This window comes from Pseudochaenichthys georgianus, chromosome 15, assembly GCF_902827115.2.
Source record: "Pseudochaenichthys georgianus chromosome 15, fPseGeo1.2, whole genome shotgun sequence".
Classification (NCBI taxonomy): Eukaryota; Metazoa; Chordata; class Actinopteri; order Perciformes; family Channichthyidae; genus Pseudochaenichthys; species Pseudochaenichthys georgianus.
The window spans coordinates 9771202-9792624 of NC_047517.1; the positions used below are offsets into that span (position 1 = coordinate 9771202).

At 41.4% G+C, this 21423-nt stretch overlaps 1 protein-coding gene across 1 annotated transcript in view; it reads left to right on the forward strand.

The window, feature by feature from the left end:
- Positions 1–20480, forward strand: part of LOC117460179 (stromal membrane-associated protein 1-like) — a 175684-nt gene extending 155204 nt beyond the window's left edge. Inside the window, exons 10-12 of the mRNA XM_034101451.1 lie at positions 11239–11419; positions 15537–15718; positions 19286–20480. Coding sequence (XP_033957342.1) covers positions 11239–11419; positions 15537–15718; positions 19286–19405 — 483 coding nt within the window. The 3' untranslated portion in view covers positions 19406–20480. The remainder of the gene's footprint in view (positions 1–11238; positions 11420–15536; positions 15719–19285) is intronic.
- Positions 20481–21423: the final 943 nt, after the last annotated feature.

Sequence of the window (21423 nt, forward strand, 5' to 3'; positions counted from 1 at the left end):
GGAGGATCAAGAAAGAGAAAGTAAAAGATGGAGGGCTGGACATCAGATAAATTACCAGAAGAAGGCAGACAGGAAGTAAACACTAACAGGAACACGGTATGGGCTACAGACAGGAAGTACACACTAACAGGAACACAGTGGGCTACAGACAGGAAGTAAACACTAACAGGAACATGGTATGGGCTACAGACAGGAAGTAAACACTAACAAGAACACAGTGGGCGACAGACAGGAAGTAAACACTAACAGGAACACGGTATGGGCTACTGACAGGAAGTAAACACTAACAGGAACACGGTATGGGCTACTGACAGGAAGTAAACACTAACAGGAACACGGTATGGGCTACAGACAGGAAGTAGACACTAACAAGAACACGGTATGGGCTACAGACAGGAAGTAAACACTAACAGGAACACGGTATGGGCTACAGACATGAAGTAGACACTAACAAGAACACGGTATGGGCTACAGACAGGAAGTAAACACTAACAGGAACACGGTATGGGCTACAGACAGGAAGTAAACACTAACAGGAACACTGTGGGCTACAGACAGGAAGTAAACACTAACAGGAACACGGTATGGGCTACAGACAGGAAGTAAACACTAACAGGAACATGGTGGGCTACAGACAGGAAGTAAACACTAACAGGAACACGGTATGGGCTACAGACAGGAAGTAAACACTAACAGGAACACGGTATGGGCTACAGACAGGAAGTAAACACTAACAGGAACATGGTGGGCTACAGACAGGAAGTAAACACTAACAGGAACACGGTATGGGCTACAGACAGGAAGTAAACACTAACAGGAACACGGTATGGGCTACATACAGGAAGTAAACACTAACCGGAACACGGTATGGGCTACAGACAGGGAGTAAACACTAACAGGAACACGGTATGGGCTACAGACAGGAAGTAAATACTAACAGGAACACGGTATGGACTACAGACAGGAAGTAAACACTAACAAGAACACGGTGGGCTACAGACAGGAAGTAAACACTAACAGGAACACGGTATGGGCTACATACAGGAAGTAAACACTAACAGGAACACGGTATGGGCTACAGACAGGAAGTAAACACTAACAGGAACACGGTGGGCTACAGACAGGAAGTAAACACTAACAGGAACACGGTATGGGCTACAGACAGGAAGTAAACACTAACAGGAACATGGTGGGCTACAGACAGGAATTAAACACTAACAGGAACACGGTATGGCCTACAGACAGGAAGTAAACACTAACAGGAACACGGTATGGGCTACAGACAGGAAGTAAACACTAACAAGAACACGGTGGGCTACAGACAGGGTACCCGACGGGTGACCCGCAAAAAAGGTGATTCGCGGGTGGTATTTTTTCAAACGCTTTTTTCCGGGTTCGGTTCTGGGTAAAACAAAGATGATGCGGGTCGGGTCGCGGGTATTGGTATAATACATATATTAAAATAATAATAATTAATTTTAATGTTTAAAATCCTCAGACCTCTCCCCCGCGGGACCGCGCATAATCATAACCTCTGCAGCGCATCAATCTGCTGCTGAGCGCGCCACATTCGAAATGGCTGAGATGAAGCTCTCTAGCGGAGAATACAGCATTTTCAATAACACTTCCTCAAGAGCGAAATCCAACGTCTGGGAGGCTTTTGGTGTCATCCTAGATGGAGAAAATAACCAACATCCCACGCTTTTTGAGACAAATATGCAACTGCGTGTGTTAATAATTGCGCGTTTTCACTGCTCATATAGGCTATGCGGGTTTGGGTCGGGTTGCGGATCTTGTGCCGACGGGTCGGGTAGGGTGTGTGCGGGTAGCGGGGCGGGTTCGGTATTGCACGTCGCGGGAGCGGGTCTTGAAAATCAGACCCGTGCAGGACTCTGGGACAGGGGCAGATTTGTCGTTGATGCTGAAGACCACAAAGAAGTCTTGCATTTCGCATGTGATGTTTGTAAAGTTCCAAGTAAAGTCGTCCCTTGTAAAGTCATCCGATGCCTTCCATGTCGTTTCGTAAGAGGATAACCAAAGCGAACATCGCTTCAATACAATCGGCCATTGTTGTTGTTGTCGATGTGAGGGATTTCCGCGGTTTGGATTTTATGAAGCAGGCACGTAAACGGTGACGTCATGACACAGCAGCGGCAGCTCTGGGCGGTGTGAACAGAGCGGGAGCAGAAAAGGGAAACCGGAGCTGAACCAGAAAAGCTCCCGCTCGGGGCTAGAAAGGGAAAAGCGCTGGTGTGAAAGCCGCATGACAGGAACACGGTATGGGCTCTGCAGTGTTTAAGGACTTGTTATTGGATCAGAAACTGTGAACAGAGTTGGACAGTGCTGCCGTAAAGTTGTTCTTGATGCAGTTCCAGCCATTGGTCCGCCATGGAACAGAGTTTTTTTTTCTTAGCGTTAGAAATACGATCATTTTTAAGTCAATCAAATAATATTGGTTAATATTGGGAGTCAAGTAAATAGTTTGTTTAGTATCTTTTAGAAAACCTGCCTGCTGCTGGACTTAAGGATTAATCAGGATGAATGATAGAAGAGGAAACAAGATAAATGATTTGGAAGAAGAGCGTATGAAGAAAGGAGGAGTGAAGGGGGAAAGGAAGAGGAAATGCTGTTGATTGCTGAAGAAGGGATGAAGGCTGAGAAGTTTAGAGAAAGATAAATGCAGTTTGTTTAGAGCAGAACAAAAGCCTGGGAACTAGAAAAGCGGTGAGGTAATGAACTGAGCAGCAATTGATTTATTCCTTCTTTTCCTTTCTTCCCTTCACTCATCTCCCTTTACTTTGTTTTTGTCTATCCTGTTCCATATTCTCTTTCTTGGATTTAGATTTCCAAGGTGAGCTTTGCTGTTGTTAAATACACCCCAATCCCTTTGCAGAAAAACAGAGCTGTGTGTGTGTGTGTGTGTGTGTGTGTGTGTGTGTGTGTGTGTGTGTGTGTGTGTGTGTGTGTGTGTGTGTGTGTGTGTGTGTGTGTGTGTGTGTGTGTGTGTGTGTGTGTGTGTGTGTGTGTGTGTGTGTGGTGTGTGTGTGTGTGTGTGTGTGTGTGTGTGTGTGTGTGTGTGTGTGTGTGTGCGCGTGTCGAGGCCTATGAATAGCGACAGCGAGGAAGAGGCTGTCAGAGTGGTAATTCAGAGCTCTGGCTGCACCCATAAACACCAACATTGGCTGAGAAGAATGGAGCCTTGTTGAAGAGGCTTTCCACGGCACAATGTGCTGCTAGGAGCCCCGCAACATATCACACACTATGTGGATGGTTGCATGACTGAGAAGGACAAAGAAGCGGATAGATGCACATGTGACATACTCTGCTTACAGTAAATGCATCTTCTTTTAGGACTGAGGTTAGACAAATGCATCACTGCTTTTCACATAGTGTGCCCCTAGCCTGGCTTTGGCAAGAAATCTGCAGTGTGTCACTGTTCTTTCAAAACAAATGGAGCTTATACTCCTTCAGTGTTTGGCAGTCACAGTCACAGTCAGCGGAAGGCCGATGGAAAATGTGTGCCAAAAGAGGCCTTAACTTCCAAACATCTCATTTACTTAAGCATTTACTTGAACACTTACTTGGAAATTGATATTGACGTTTTAAAGAGGCCCTATCATGCTTTTTATTTCCTGTAGTGTGTTGGATTAGATTAGTTGTTGTGCATGTTAATGGTCTGCAAAGGCTACAATCCAACCCAGTCTCACGGCATTTCGTGTTCACCAACACGATTTTTAATCTATTGATTCGTGTTCACCAACACGATTTGCCCCTTTTTTTCGTGTTGCACAGCACGATTTTAAAAGCAATGTATTTCTACTGCCTGCAGCACATATTTTTCTCCGGTCGGGTCGTGGGAGACCGGAAGCTGTGTGGTTCATAAAAACATGTTCTTACTCAATATCAAGCAACAATTATTGCTTTTATTTTAAATCGTATAATTTCGGACTTTTGTTGCCGTCTGTGAGGAAAATAAATGGGGCTCAGACAATAAATGGGGCTCAGAGCCTCAGAATACGGAAATCTGTATTCTTAAATATTTGTTTCCTTCTAATTCGTTATTCTTTTCAAAATAACACACTGTTATTTACTCACCAATAACGCACAATTATCCTTGCTTTTATTTATTGGTTTAATTCCATAATCTCGGGCTTTTTTGGTGTCCGTCAGGAACTGAATTTCAAAATAAAAATAACCGGAAACAGACGTAGGCCTATAAGGGACATTTCGAGCATCATTGCGATTGTCAACATTTCTGAGTTTAGGATGGCCGAAGACACTACACTACCCATAATCCCCAGCTATCGTTTAGGACTACAGTCCCCGTAAGGTTACGCAGAGCGTCAAACAGCTGTGTGAAATGGAACGAAACCACGCCAGACTATCCAAAACTGGAATCGAACGCCCCCCCAGAACTACACATGCTGGCTATTGTGTTTCGCAAAATGTTCTATGGGACGTCTCTACTGAACGTTTTCGTTTTTCCCACAATTAGAAGTTGCCAGTATTAAACACATTGGTGTTATCAAATGTAAAACATATAATTAATATATTCTACTCCACGACAATTCAGTGGTTAACCTGGTATTTTTACTCCACTGCATTTATTTGAGTTACTTTGCAGATTCTGATTAATGATGTGAAATATAAACAACCCTTAAATCAGACTTTAGTTACACCTGAGTAAAATTCAGGGAAGGTGATTGTCAAGTGCCAACAATCAGGAGAGATATTTGATAGTTGGTGCTTGAGAAGACTAAACATGTATCTGCAATTGACATGAATGGAAACGAGTAATAAAGTATATTAATTACTCGTTATTCTCTACTAATAGTTAATTAAAGACTATATATTATGGCTATTTTGCACATCCCTTTCAAGATTTCAAGATTTTAAAGGTTTATTGACATATCTTGTTTTCCTCAAGACACAACCTTGAGGAAAACAGAATCATATGAAACCTGATGTTCTTATATGATTCTGTTTTCCTCAAGGTGTGTCTTCCTGGTCGAATGTACTTATTGTAAGTCGCTTTGGATAAAAGCGTCAGCTAAATGCAATGTAATGTAATGTAATGTAATGTAATATCATACACAACTACGGTGTAGTTATGCAATGAATTAAACACTTGGGTCACAGGTTCTTCAACAGTGACAAGACATCTATCAATATGTGTGTACCTCCACCATTAAACTGTCATATTCTGCACATTTCTTATTCTATCTACATACATAAGAGTATAATCCATATGTATAATATCAGTTAAAATAAGTGCTCCAACATAGTTAACATTGCAGGAAAGCAATATATTAGACGTTAAGTACTTTGTCAGGCTTAATATGTATCTGTAGATAGATACCCCCAAAGCTTTTTTCTTATTTAAAAGAAGACCTTAATCTGTTATTTAATGTTTAAATAAAGGTTCATTCGTTTTTCTGTTTTGCACTTCCTCCTATTAATATCTTTGTGCATCCTGCACTAAACTGTTTTATTGTAGAGATCACTTATAGTATCTTCTTGATTTTTTATATTTTATATTTCTATCACAGACCTTCTACTTTCCCCCTATGAAAGTATGTACTCTTCATATTTTTATTCAAATATTCAAATCATATTTGATGAAAAAAATATAAAGAGTACATTATTGTTTTTATGTGTTATATTAAACACATAAAAACAATAATTCAATAACGTGCTTTAACCACTAGGCGGTGCACACAAGGTACACACAGCCATAATAACTTTGTATTATTAGTGTAGGACACGTTTTATTCATGCTTTCACATAATTTTACAGCATATTGCTATACTATTCCAGACTCAGTATTTACATTCTTACATTCAAAGAAAATCAGTAATATCTTTAAAAACTACAGTCCTTTTATATCAGCTGTGCACCGTTATGGTGTAAATATAACCTATCTGTGAATTAGATCAAATGTAAAAGGCAGCCGAATTAGTGTTGATACTGCAAGGAGACGTATTGTGTGAAGAGAAATTGAAGATGTTGTTTAATTGTTGAATATATTTATGATCCACGTCAAGTAGACGGCATTTTCTCAGTTTTTCCAAAGGTCTTCTCATCAGGGCTCTAGAAATAAAGAACTACGGCAGATCTGTAATATACAATGCAGCCGAACCGTGTATTACAATGCCGTTATGTGATGACTTTCAAAGAGAAAAGCAAGAACACTCGGAATTAAGTATTATTTTATTATTTTAAAATGTTTTCCGGATTTCATATCATATAAACACCAAATCCCAGCATGCATTGCGGCTAAAACATCCAAGCGAGCTTAAAACGAGCTTAAAACCATAGCTGAGGATATTGGGTAATCGCTCGAAATGCCTACGTCTGTTTCCGGTTATTTTTATTTTGAAATTCAGTTCCTGACGGACGCCAAAAAAGACCGAGATTATGGAATTAAACCAATAAATAAAAGCAAGGATAATTGAGTGTTATTGGTGAGTAAATAACAGTGTGTTATTTTGAAAAGAATAACAAATTAGAAGGAAAAACAGATTTAAAAAATACAGATTTCAGTATCCTGAGGCTCTGAGCCCCATTTATTTTCCTCACAGACGGCAACAAAAGTCCGAAATTATACGATTTCAAATAAAAGCAATAATAACTGTGGCTTGATATTGAGTAAGAACATGTTTTTATGAATCACACAGCTTCCGGTCTTCCTCGACCCGACCGGAGAAAAAGACGTGCTGCAGGCAGTAGAAATACATTGCTTTTAAAATCGTGCTGTGCAACACGAAAAAAAGGGGCAAATCGTGTTGGTGAACACGAATCAATAGATTAAAAATCGTGTTGGTGAACACGAAATGCCGTGAGACTGGGTTGTACAATCTCCCTCCAGAGAGAGTTTCACTCCCTCACCCTCCCCCCAAACTGTAACATCTCAATTGGACTCCTTTGTTTTCTTCAGGAACATAATGACATCACTTTGTGACACTCGCGCTTCTATTGCCTAGCACTATAACACATTGTACTGATAGGCTAAGGGGCGGGTCATCACTAAGCGGTTGACCAATCACAACAGAGTCGGCCAGCTAACCAATCAGAGCAGACTGGGCTCTGGTTCCAGACAGAGGGTGAAAAGAGGTGCTGCAGCACGGGCAGTATGAGAACAATAAAGAGCTTTTTGAACATTAAAGCGTGGAAACATGTCACAGGAGAGACACACAATACAAATATCTCCTGAAAATGAGCAGAATATGTCTTCTTTAAAGACTAATACATGTGAGTCTCTCTGTGACTCTGATACAGCAGTTCGATTTCCCGAGTGTCTCTCAGTGGTTTCCAACCGTTTTCTATAATAACCTCTTTGGAGACCAAACAAACCTTGATAGCAATAAATTGCTTCTGTTGTTCTTCAAAAACCACCAGACATATTCATGAGTCATAACAGGGACAAATTGAACTAATGACATTGGCAATTGCTTCATTCCAGCAATAGAGAACCGCAGTGACGCGTCCTAAAACCCGGAAGTAAGTTAGCATTTTTACCACGTCCGGTTCCTTCGATAAAAAGCAATGGGATTTCTCCATAGGATTTTGGAAAATAGCTCGAAATAAGGTCTGTGTTTGACACACATTGAAGAGACAGATCACGTTTTGTTCTACATTACATACATCAGCAGTGACCCCACTGGTGATTCTTGAAGAGTTGACGTGTCTGAAAGATGATGGTTGTTAACAAGTGGCTGAATAGGACTACAGGCCGTTTTACGTCATTACGCCGAACACGTAAAACACTCCTGCTAAGTTTGTTTGCCCTGCTCTGCTTGAAAGCAAGTCCCTGCCTCCTGCAAACTGTTCAAACAAAAGCTTCAACTTGTACAATTTTGAATCTGTATTTTTGAATATGGATCTTAAGTCGGCGTGACGTTGAAGCAGCGACCCTGCTGTAGTTCCTTTATAGCATAACGTTAGCATTTTGCTTCTTGCGACTAGATTTATGCTTTCGAAAATTATAAAAGTAGGGTGGACATGTGGATATTATCCGGCTGAACAAAACGTGATCCGTCTCTTAAATGTGTCAAGCACAGACCTTATTTCCAGCTATTTTCCAAAATCTTATGAAGAAATTGCATTGCGTTTTTGACGAAGGAACCGGAAGGAGTTTACATCCGGGTTTTAGGACGCGTCACTGCGGTTCTCTATAAAAGCAATGCAGTACAGCAATTAATGCCAGTCCCTCATTTTCTGTCCACTTTGGGGGATGGTTCTTTTGGTGCGCTCAACAGTATCAAACGCATAATCACGCAGTAGTACACACAACCATAAATGCAATACAGTAACAACAATAATAGTGCAACCATATGGTTCCATAGTGACGCTGCGTGACATCATCTTTCAAATGAAATCCGATCATTGACAACCAAACAGAGGACCATCTGCACTTCAATTAAATTGACATTTTGCTCAACAACACCCTCAGATGCTTCTCTGTCAAGCTGTGTGAGATACACACAGTGACTGTTACCTTCAGATACCAGCTCAGCTTGCTTGGAACCTGAACTACATTGTTCTTATGAAAGAACCGGCTAAAAATCTCCATGACTGTTGCTTATGTAAAACCAAAATAAAAAATAGTTGAGTTAAATAGAGCCATGCTTTGCAATGCAATGCCATGCGTCAAAAGCAACCTGCAGAAGGCCTGTTGAAATCAGTTGCTAAAGTACTAAGTCAGCAGATATGGAGCATTCATTTGAAGTTGTGTTTCAGGTCACCTGGCAAACATAAATCCAGTATGTGATTGTTTTAGCTCTGTTTGGTCTCCACCAACCACTGAGAAGACATCTGCCTCCTTAGCTCATGAATGCTGCACTAGCTAACCTCTAATTGTGTCTGTGTCATATTGTGTGGGAGGCAGGTGGAATAAAGTGAGCTTTTAGTATTTCATACCAACGCAACTATACTCACATTACGTTGTAGCAGTTTTCATTGGTTAACATTCCTCATGCTCCACATGTTGCTGCTCCCTTTCCAAATCATTTGATAGATGGTAGTATCAATAAAGCTCAAAGCTGGTAGACTCTAACTGAGGCATGCCTTCCATTCTACAGATACGGTTAGTCTTGAAGAAGGAAGCTGGTCATTACCGCAGTCTGAGGGATTAGGAGTCTGTTAGAGATATTTCAATGTCCACCTTGCGAACAAGCTTAACAGCAAATAGGCTCAGCCCCTTGAGGGATTTCAAAGGTTCAATGGTATATCCTCCTGGGACCCGAGGGAAAAAAGTGTCTTCCAATTTCCTTTTTTTGTGATTTACTACCTATTTAGGGTTAAAAAAACATCTTGCAATTTAGACTTTTTTTATTTTATTTTAAAATGTTACAGTATGTCCACTGTAGAGGACGTCGGGGCCATATTAGTTTGAACAGACAGCCAAAATTAACAGATGGACTATGTAACGTATTATGGTTATAGAGTGACATTGATACAATAATACATTCACCTTTATTTAAAACATAAAGTAATTGATCTGAACATTGCTGTTTATTTGGTCACTAAACAACTAGTTTGTTTTTTGGTGAATCTTTCCAGATCTTCAAAGACTTTGTAGTCAATGTAGTGGGAAAGCACCTCATTGACTCCAGTCAGCACGGGCTGTCATCTTGACTAGTTTTATGGATGTTGTCTCCATTTGACCTGCTCATAGAAACACAGCTTGCATTCCTGAGGCAATTCTCATTTTTCATGGCTCCACTTAAAATAAAAACAACAATAAGACATACGTGCTACTCTTGGCCCACAGGGGGCCATGTCTTTCCAGCTCGTCCCTATCTGTCTCTATGTCTGTCTGTGTGCTCATGGAGCCTCCTGCATCTTTCCCCCCCTTCTTCTTGACCCTCTTCTATCCCAGGTGTGAAAGCCTCATCTCTCTCATCATCTGAGAGCTCATCATCTGAATCTCCCTGAACTATCTGGTACAGAAAATGTCTGCTTCAGTTCCGTCTCCTGCAACAATATTGAGTCATAAAGTCCATGAAGACGGTCCTGACTGGACATTTATAAAAGGCCTGTTATTTGAAAACTTGAATTATTTAATTGCTTTCAGAACTAATGATATAGTTCCTCACATGTTAATAAACAAGAACATATATGATTTTCATGGTAAAAATGACAATTATTCAACAATATTTGACTTCTCCTTTTGCTTCTATACTATTTTGTTTTTGGTATGCCAGCCATTTTGGATGAAAAGAAAGAGGAACTTCCCAGCTTGCAATTGTAACCAATGACATATCACTGGGAAGACCAGGATGTCCTCTGTACAGCACATCAGGGATTGATAGAGTAGCTCCAAAGAGTAAACGGAGATGCATGTTAACAAAATGTCCACTACAGTGGACATTTTCAATGGGCTGGGTCCCAGGAGGATATAATGAAAAACTTGGGTCATGAATATATCCAAGACATAAAACAAATATAAAATCTGTATGTTGAACTTATCAAAAAACTGCAAGTACAAAAAGTTTGCATTGGATGTCTGTTTGGACTAGTATACTTGTTATATATTCTTTTCCTCGATATATTTGATTTTCAATAAATGTCTTATCAACTTTTTTCAATTTGTTTTATTTAGTCATTGTTATTGAACGGCTGCTTATGTTACCACACCATGTTACATTCAAGAATCATGGTTCTTTGGTTAAAAAAAAACAAGATAACGTGTTTAAATAGTAGCAAGTATTACAAAAATTACCAATGACACTATTTTGTAGTAGCTTCTCCATTTCCATTTGTTTTTCACCAGTTTTTTAAGATGTTCTACTTTGAGGTTCTTTCTGGTATTGTTCATCTACCATAACTTCCATCGATAAACGTTCCAGAAAAGGGATGAGCTATGCCTTTAGCTGCTAAAAGGCTTAAAAAAGATATACTGTATTAATAAAAACAATAGGCTTAAATGTCTAAAATAAAAATAAATTCCAATGGCCTGCTGATTTGGTTGGTTGATTCATTTTTATATTATTTTCTAAGGGAGTGGAAATGTTCGGCATTAATATGTTTTTGGTATAAATGTCAAAACTGATGAATCCAATCTGCTCTAGTAAAATGACTCAGCCGTATACAACTACAATGTATCTCATATCCATGTGTGAGGTGACCAAGAGCATGGACTGCACACACCTTCAGAAGAAAGATGTGTGTAGGTGAAACCATACATATGTCAAAGCCATTTATCTTCATCCCACCCCCCTTCTGTCCCCCTGGCAGTCTGGTTCCAGTCCAGCCCCCCCGCAGGCGGACCCCTCCACCTCCTCCTCTGCATCCTCCTCCACCTCCACTGCCACCACCACAAAGGCAGAGGAGAAGAAGCTTCTATCCAAAGACTCCATCCTGTCCTTGTACGCCAGCAGCTCAGTGGGCAGCCAGCTGCAGCCTGTTTCAGGACAAGGTGACACACACTCACACACACCATCTGTAATGACTATATAGTCAATTAAGCTTGATCGCCGTGTGCATATTAATGCTCAGGAACTTGCCCGCTGAACATGTGGTCACACCTAACCAATTTCCAGGAACTTGTCAGCATATATTCCTTTTATTTATTCAACTAAAGGAAATAAACCTGAAAGGCTTTCTTTGCCTACTGTTGCATGAAGTATACTGCTCGCTTCTCAACTGCTCAACCAGAGCTTTCATACTGTCGTGTATACAGTAGCTACAACGTGTATTGTGTTGGTCCCAAAACGTTCCTGTTCTGGTTCATTCTCCTAAACCTTGTGTCCAGCAGCAGACAGATATTATGAGCCACGATAAATGGTGGAGCAGCTAAAGAGTCAGATATTCTGCTCAGGAGTTTAGTCCAGTGGACACGAAGTTATTCAAAGTGAGTTTTGAGCGATTTGACAATTACCATCCTGCATCATTAGAAACCCAGAAGCGAAAGCGACCTGCTGGTGACTGACAGGAAGTGTATGCAAGGAAAAAAAGAGAACTGTCTGCAGCACTTTCATTATCAGAATGTGCATACTAATGTTCTTTGGTGTCACACAGAGCTCACAAGGTAACAACTGCAACATAATTAGCTTGTTGTAACGACTTAAGGGTTATTAGGGAATCATAGTCACACACTTATTAAAGACTAATTGTAAAAATGTGGTTCGGTTTAACACTTAAGGCGGTCTTGGATCAGTGTGTTTAGTATGATTGGCAGCTTTCAGACTCGCCCAAATTAACCGCACCAACCAGAAAAAGACCTGAGTGTGTTTTAACAGAAACACACAGTATGAAATGGTAAACAGACTGCATTTACAAAGCGCTATTCCAGTCTTCCTCAAAGCAGGTTTAAATATACAAATCAGCCATTCACACTGGAGTAAATAATGAGTGGTTATCCCAAAAGCTTTAAGTCACCATTTGATAAATGTTGAGAGACAGGAGCTAGACTGAAGACATATAGTAGAAACAACACGAGTGTTTCTATCATTCAAAAGTCTGCACAGATTCTGTTTGTCGCTAGCTACCCACAGCTGTTTGTTTGTCTGTAAGTACTCAGTCTTACAACCTGGAAATGAGTCCTCGTCTGAAGTCAGGGTTTACGGGTAGATGCCTAAAGTAAGATCTATGGTTGACCTAAAGAGATGTTCACATGTTGTTCTCCCACATTAAAACGATGTCAGTAAATACCCTACAGGTGAATGTCTGAAGCTTCTATGCCATCAAAACAGCAGTATCTAACAACTGTCCAGAGGGGGAAGAAGTACTCATATCTTGTACTTAAGTAAAAGTAGAAATACCACTGTGTAGGAATACTCTGTTATAAGTCCTGTACTGCAAGTTAAACTTAAAGGTGGGGTAGGTAATTCACTTCAGAAACCCTTAATTATATTCCATGGAATGCTCTTAACATCCCGATAGCAATGAATACATTAAATGCTTTGACAATAAATATATACAAATATTTCATCTGTGGAAGCCTTGGCGCTGTAAAAAGCTAGACCAGTTATCTGCCTCGGCCCAGGGCAGATAACTGGATGCCTACCTGCCTGTAAGTCATTCTAGCTGGTTTCTCCATTCTTACCTACCCTATCTTTAAGAGTACAAAAGTATTAGCATCAAAATATACTCAAAGTAAAAGTTCTCATGATGCAGATTGTCCCATTTTCTAATGTCTTATTTTAATGTTGATTATAAATCACATCATTAATCAAAATCTTCAAAGTAACTAAAGGTATTAAATACATGTAGTGGAGTAACATTACACTATTTACCTCTGAACTGTAGTGGGGTAGAATTTAAGAAGTAGCAAAACATTGAAATACTCAAGTAAAGTACAAGTATCTAAAATGTGTACTTAAGTACAGTACTGGATTCAATGTACTTGGTTACTTTACACCAATGTAACTGTCCACTTGAGACTACTAGTTGTCATCTAGCCAAACATTAGCCGCCTTTAGCTTAGCGGTGGTGACGTGCAGCCATGCAACTGATTTAATGTGTTTATAGCCTAGCGTTAGCTTCTTACTCCTGGAGATTGCATTACACTTCAAACAATCATTAAGTGGTGTTAATATGTGGAGATGATCCTGCTGAACAACATGTGTAAGAATCATAAAGGTGTGTTTGCAACAGATCTTTTATTCTGCATACATGCACAAATCTCATTGGTTGTTGTCGAGGGAGCCCTACTGAAAGACGTCATCACTGACCCGCTGTAGAGTCTCATAGGCTGGGGAAAACAGACCGTAATATGAACACAAGAGTGCACTCTCGGCTGTAGGTGCTCACATACATCACAGGAGAGATGCATCATAAAAGTGGAGGAGAGTGAAGGCAGATGAAAGGTCAGCGTGGGGAAACGCGGGCGGGTTTACCGGGTCCCCCTGCAGCAGTAAAACAGGTTCGCACTCAGCTCACAGCTATTATGTGGAAACACGGAGCGCCAAGACTGTTTATGTGAGCGTACGTGGGCTGTTGTTTATCCACACATGCTGCTCCATCAACCTGACAGTGGAGAGTGAGGGAAAGCGCCTTGTGTTCCTGATGGGTAGAAGATAGTAGGCAGCAGATTTGCACTTGTGTTGCAGCACGATAGAGGATTAGGAAAGGAACTCAGGATGAAGCCGAAAGAAGCTTGCCAGGCTAATGCCACACATCCTGTGTGTGTGTGTGTGTGTGTGTGTGTGTGTGTGTGTGTGTGTGTGTGTGTGTGTGTGTGTGTGTGTGTGTGTGTGTGTGTGTGTGTGTGTGTGGTGTGTGTGTGTGTGTGTGTGTGTGTGTGTGTGTGTGTGTGTGTGTGTGTGTGTGTGTGTGTGTGTGTGTGTGTGTGTGTGTGGTGTGTGTGTGTGTGTGTGTGTGTGTGTGTGTGTGTGTGTGTGTGTGTTACTAAGTGAGTGGGAGCATATTGTCTATATGCAGAAAAGGCTGGATTCTCACGTTCCACTCCTGAAGCGTAGTCTTGTTTTCTGTGGAGAGTATTTTGATGTGGAAAACCAACAGCAAACAGTGGACTCTAAGATAACTTTAATTGACAATGTGATCAATATCGTTGAGAGTTGAAGATAAACACATTATCCTTATATCTGGAGTGAAATGCATCAAATCAAATATATATATATATATATATTGTTATAATCTATTTATGTAGCTCAATATCACAAATTACACATTTGCCTTTGGAAGTAACCTCTGGGAGAGTAACACAGGACGGATCCCTCTCCTAGGACAGACATGTATGAGATGTTGTGTGGATAAATAAAAAAGATACCATCGACAATCCATAGAGAGTCCAAATATAAGAACATTGTGTATATATAAACAAGGAAATGATGTTGGATCCAAGTGGATGTCGACAATCTTCCAGGTGTTGGACAACATTTCTTAAAGGTGGCCATGATGCAGGGCCCCAGCAAAACCTCCTGAAACCTTTAATACTGACCTGCTGCCAGGTGAAGGCACAAACATGTCTGTGATGATGCCCCAGATGCTCAGTTAGTCACATGCATTGTTGGGACATGAGTGCAAAGAGATAGAGGGAAATAGAAAAGAGATTACATGTTAAAGTCCCCCAACAGTCTAAGCCTGAAGCATAACGAGGGGCTGGTTCAAAAAGTAAAGTATAAAGCGTATTCTTAATTGTGGAGACAGTGTCTGCATTGTTTGCAAAGGACTCCTGTTGTTTTCCATTCTTTTAAAGCCACTACAGTTCATTTCAGGGTGGAGGTTTCCATCCCAACAACACATATAGACTTCAGAAAAATCAGTTTCTAGAAAGGGTTCATTTATGTTAGGATTGTGTCAATGGAAGTCATTGTTGTACCCTTTTCAACTGGAGTGTTTCCCAGTAATCTCATTTCACAAGGCAGCGGAAAATCAACGCAGTGCCGGAAAATCACCTGCCAGGTTCCACTATTTCTGAGGTTAAAGCAAAAAAACAGATCTTCAAAGGAAAGCTGCAAAGCTGAACTGCAACATTCACCCGTTATGATCATTCAATATGAACTATTTCTGTTTTACCTGCTCACGACTCTGAACGTTAACCTGAAGAACTGTGTGTGTTTTTGCCGCAGCAGGGATGTTCGTGGGCCAGCCTCAGATGCAGTTCTCTCAGCAGGGTTTCACTCCAGGGATGGGTGGGGGGGCCATGATGTCCGTCATGTCGGTGCCTAATGGCGGCTACATGAGCATGCAGCAGCAGGGGGGGGTGTTAGCCAACCAGGGGCCGCAGCAAGGACAGTGGGGCATGAACCAGGTAAGCCTCACAGACATACAGCGCCATTGAAATCATTCACACCCTTAGTGCTTTTCCTATATTATTGCATTAAAACCTGTTCTTTGAGTTTATTTTTGGAGAGATTGTATTATTGGATGTACACATGCTTAAAGATACAAAGTATGTTTTGATGTAAAACTATTTGAGCATGCGTTGGTATTTGGTGAAATCCAAACATGATTTGAGCATTGGCTTTTTTTCTGGCCAATCTTCCATATGCACACATATATCATTTTTTCAAACCAGCATTGTCTTTTTCTAAATTCATTAATTTTGACTATTTTGTGTGGGTCCATCACATAATATCAACATAAAAATTAATTAAATTGAAGTTTATAATTCAATAAAATTGTAAAAATCCATTACGTTCCCACTTTTAGCGTCATGATTAAACCATTTTCACATTTGGCTGATTATAATTCCACTCCAGTTCCTGGGTGCGTTCATCTTACAAAGCCTATTTATATGTTACCTGTAGTATCTGTCACCTAAATAAGAATGGACTTTCCTTTCTGTCAGAGAGTTCCGTAATCCTGGTGCTATACAGTAGTTTATATACAGTCTTATACATTAATGTGCTCCCTCTGCGAAGCCCAGTGCAGTAATATGCTCACTCCGGCCTTTAGACTCTCTAAAGGGGCGTGGTTAATTCACATATACATAGCCAGTGGTCAGTCGGACCAATAGACGCTGTGGTGCAATACTTAGATAGGATGCATTTTGGAACAGACAGAGCCCAAGTGTTGGCGGTATATATTGCCTTATATTATTTAATACTTAAACGTTTATTTTCTTGCTGTTTATAGTAAATGTATTCTTAGTTATTGTTATTGAAGTAGTTTCTATGCTTTTATTTTGAAGGCAGTGTTGGGCACTGGGTGATTAGAGCACCTGGTGTAATTGTGTATATATTAAAGACAGGTGGAGGTGTGACCAGAGCACTAGTAGGCACATGGTTTTTTTTTGGAGCCAGAAGAAAGGAAGCCATAGGAAAGGCCAAAGTAAAGAAACACGGGAAACCTGATGATTATCCTTTGTTAATGATATTGGATCATAAAATAAATGCACAAACGGAGATTCTTGTCTGGACTTGGATCATTGCCCTGCGTAAGATCCACTAACTATTATTGTAAGTTAATTATCTGTTTAATCTTAAAGTAACAAGCTGTCATGGTGCATATCGTTAAGTTGTGGCTGTATCTGAATCATCAGATCCTCCTTCGCACTCTCCAAGAACTTGGAGTTTCAGGCTCTGCACTTTCCCTCCTCACCTCATACCTCAAAGACCACACCTACAGGGTTACTTGGAGAGGGTCCGAGTCCGACCCTTGTCAATTAACTACAGGGGTCCCTCAGGGCTCTGTTCTTGGTCCCCTCCTCTTCTCCTTGTACACAAACTCGCTCGGATCAGTCATTAGCCCGCATGGTTTTTCATACCACTGCTACGCTGACGACACCCAATTCATTCTGTCCTTTCCCCCGCTCAGAGACCCAGGTCGTCGCACGCATCTCTGCTTGTCTAGCTGACATCTCTCAGTGGATGTCTGATCATCCACTCCGCTCCCCCGCTGCCTTCACTGGCTTCTGATAACTGCTAGAATCCACTTCAAGACAATGGTACTTGCGTACCATGCTGCAAATGGATCTGGCCCTTCCTACATCCAGGACATGGTTAAACCGTACACCCCAGCACGTGCACTCCGCTCTGCATCAACCAAACGGCTCGCTGCACCATCGCTGCGAAGGGGACCCAAGTTCCCATCAGCAAAAACACGTGGGTTTGCTATCCTGGCTCCAAAATGGTGGAATGAGCTCCCCATTGACATCAGGACAGCAGACAGCTTGCACATCTTCCGGCGCAGACTGAAAACTCATCTCTTTCGACTCCACTTCGAGCGATAGAACTATTAACAAAGCACTTATATACTAATAAAGGGCTGGCTTATCTAAAGCCAGTTGAGTAGCACTTGAAATGTTTTTGCTCTATGAAGCCCGATGTACTTATATGATTCTGTTTTCTTCAAGTTTGTATTTTGTTGGTCGGACGCACTTATTGTAAGTCGCTTTGGATAAAAGCGTCAGCTAAATGCAATGTAATGTATCTCCGAACAGATGGCAGTAGACGAAGACACTAGGTACAACGTTTTCTTTTGGTCTGTACTGGGACTCGAACCACTGACCATGACCGCCGAGAGATTCCCCCAGTAATGTGAACGGTTGGCTCCTAGGGTGATCAGTGTCCTTTGTTATAGTGAGGCGTTTGATCGCTCTGAGGTCCATTTCTAATAGACCAGTGAGAGGAAACTAGCTGTGTTCTAGTGACAGCAGGTCGATCTGCTACGTCCATTTGTCACCTTCATAAACAGCCTTGAATTCCCCATGTACTCAAGGTGATGTAAAGAGAACCAAAGCTGCTGCATGAACTTTATTTGAACCTGATGCATTTTTGCCTCATTCAGACAACGTGTTAACGGCAGATGGGAAATGGGTTCAGAGCTTTTAATTTACTCCAATTAATGAAGTTCAGTAATATTTACAGCTTACAAATTCAAGTCAATTTAATTTATGCAGACCAAAATCACAAATGTCTCAAAGGGCTTAGAGTGAAGCTGAACTACCAATTAGGGATTTAATTAAACAAGACGTTAATTATAAAACCCAAGTGCCACCACCACAATGTTTCAATACATTAGCTAAGTTAAAGCTAACGGGAAATGTAAGTAGTCTGGGTGGAGACAGTTTGTTGACTTATGACTTACTCTTGAATTATATATGGTATAATCCATTGTTATCAGGTGAATAAAAGTATGTTTGTTATTGTTGCCCCGCAGGGCTCCCGTAGATATGATCTGTCCATGTTAAATCTATTTAATATGCCCAAAGTGTTAACATAAAGACAACCAGCTGTATTTATAATGGACCAACACTCCCGTCAACACCTCTGTCCAAGTTGCTCACACACACACACACACCACACACACACACACACACACACCACACACACACACACACACACACACACACACACACAACACACACACACACACACACACACACACCCCGTATGCACCCAGTCCCTTATACAGTGTTTGTGTTAGCACTCCAAAACTCTTGTGGTGACATTAGGGAGGCTAATAGAGATCATACATATCTACCCACACACACATGTGTTTGGCTGCTTGTATGTCCTGGTTCGGCTGATAAACACACACAAACCTACACACACACTCTCTCTCAGCTGTGGGATGACCAGATAAGCAAGTAGCGCTGCACCAAACACATTCATAATAGATAAGGCAGAATGGAAGGAGGAGGAGGAGCAGAGGAGGCAGAAAGGGGCGAAGAGATGGAGGTGAACAGAGAAGTGGGGAGGGTTGGGGGGGTGGAGAGGGCATTGAGCTGGGGGAGCCGGAAGGCTTTAAGAGCAGAGGCGAAGGTAAAAGCCGAGGCATGGAGTTAGGGGAGTGTGCCTCTGGGAGGAGCTCTCTATTTTAGCTCTGATGAATCATAACACTGACTTCCTGTCTTCTTTCTCTTCCCACTCAGATGACCCAGCCGATGTCAGGCATGGCAGTGAGTGGACAGTCAGGCCCCCCCGCGTCCGGCTGGCCCGCCGCCCCACCGACGGCTTCTGGCCAGACCCTCAGCACTCAGCTGTGGAAGTGACGAGGGGAAACAGGGCTGTCTAATGGCAACAAAATAAGCTCCTGTCCCACCGTCTCCTGACAGCTCAGAATAAAAAACGCACAGTGGGGGTACCTCCATACCCCCCCAAAACCTTATAAACATCCATATTTCCTTTAAAAATAGAAGAAACTGAATGAAGGGGATAAAAGAAAAGACGAGAAAGGTGTAGCTGCAGAGCTCCTGGCCGGAGAAGGAAGTGATATCTGAAATTGTGAACACCAGAGATGACCATCAGGATATGATAGTTTGCATTTATTGCTCCAAATATAACCTCCACCAATCACACTGAGGCCAACAATTCAACCTTAACATTTCAGTGAAGCTAGATTATTAAAGTTACGAAGCAGTTAATAACTTGTATTAGCCTTATGAGTTTGCTAACATAAGCAAGCTATGCTAATGTCATTCGTTGTATTGTTATCTGAAATCATTGCATTAAGATTTAGAATTGTTTCCCTGTAGTTTTGTTGCGTTAATGTTAGTTGTGTTATAATATTAGCATATCTAGCTAATGTTAGCAAAAGCATAAGGTTAATATTACTGCCTTTAGGTAACGATATTTCATTTTATAAATTTCAGTTATATATAACTATTGAGATTGTATTGTTTGCCTAAATTGTTACATTAAGCTTTTTAATGTGTTTCCAGTTTTGCCAACGTTTGTCAGTTGTTGACAATATTAGCCTAGCTAGCTAATTTAGGCAAACTCATAAGGTTAGTAAGTTATTTGCTGCCTATTGTTACGTTATTTAATTTGACAGGTTGTAGTTACATCTAAATATAAAAAATGTTTTGTTTGCTTAAACTATTACATTAAGCTTTTTGCATTTGGTTCCTGTTGTTTTTGCTAATGTTAATGCTAGTTTACTGGCAATATTAGTATAGCTAGCTAAAGTTGGCAAATAAATAAGGTAAATGAGTTACTACTTAATGTTAGGTTACTTCATTTTATAAGTAACACTCATTCAAATGTTATGGTTGTGTTGTTTACCTAGAATACTTTAAATACAGTGCTATGTAATAATTTCTATTGATAAACGTGAATTTAACAAAAGTGCTTTTTGTCATGTCATGGCCATTTCTACTGATCATAATTCCATTGTTGAGGTCGACTAGAATAGATTTACATTGTTCAATGTTCCAAACTCACATTGGTTTCTCACAGCATCTCTGTATAGACTGTGTATTCACTCTCTGGCCTAAACGGCTTGTTGGAGCTCCTGCGCCCCCCCCCTCCCTGTGAGCCCAGTGTGCTCTGATTGGTCAGCTCGCCACTCTGTTCTGATGAGTCCACCACCGTTACAGCGGAACATCAATGAGTATGTGTTACAACAGCGTTAGCAACCAGTAATGACAAACAGATGAGAATGCTGCGTGGGGTCTGGGTGCCGTGTTGGCAGGACATTGCGCGGCTCGCTGCTGCGAGGAGCAGACAGTGTGAGCTGGTGTCATTTCCTGGTTGCTGCGTGGCGGAAGGGGGGGGGGTGCTGAGGGGGCTGCAGCACCCCCATCTGCGAGGCTCCACTAGCACCCGCATCCCCCAAATGCGGCGTACCTGCAGTGTAACCCCCCCCAGTGTGTCACAGTTTCGCCGCTGAGAGAGTGTGTGTGTGTGTGTGTGTGTGTGTGTGTGTGTGTGTGTGTGTGGTGTGTGTGTGTGTGTGTGTGTGTGTGTGTGTGTGTGTGTGTGTGTGTGTGTGTGTGTGTGTGTGTGTGTGTGTGTGTGTGTGTGTGTGTGTGTGTGTGTGTGTGTGTGTGTGTGTGTGTGTGTGTGAGTGAGAGGAGCTCCACACAGATTGGTCCATTTGGGTCCATTTGGCTATGGGCACGTCACTGTACCCAGCAAGAAAAAATGAAAAAAGAGAAATCTCCAACGAGGCGTTCTGGGGCAGCACACACAGGTATTTTCTGTGTTAGAGTTGTACTCGCTACAGGGTGCACTTTGAGGGTGTGTGACTCTGCAGACCGTTTACATGCAGAAAACGCTACATAACACA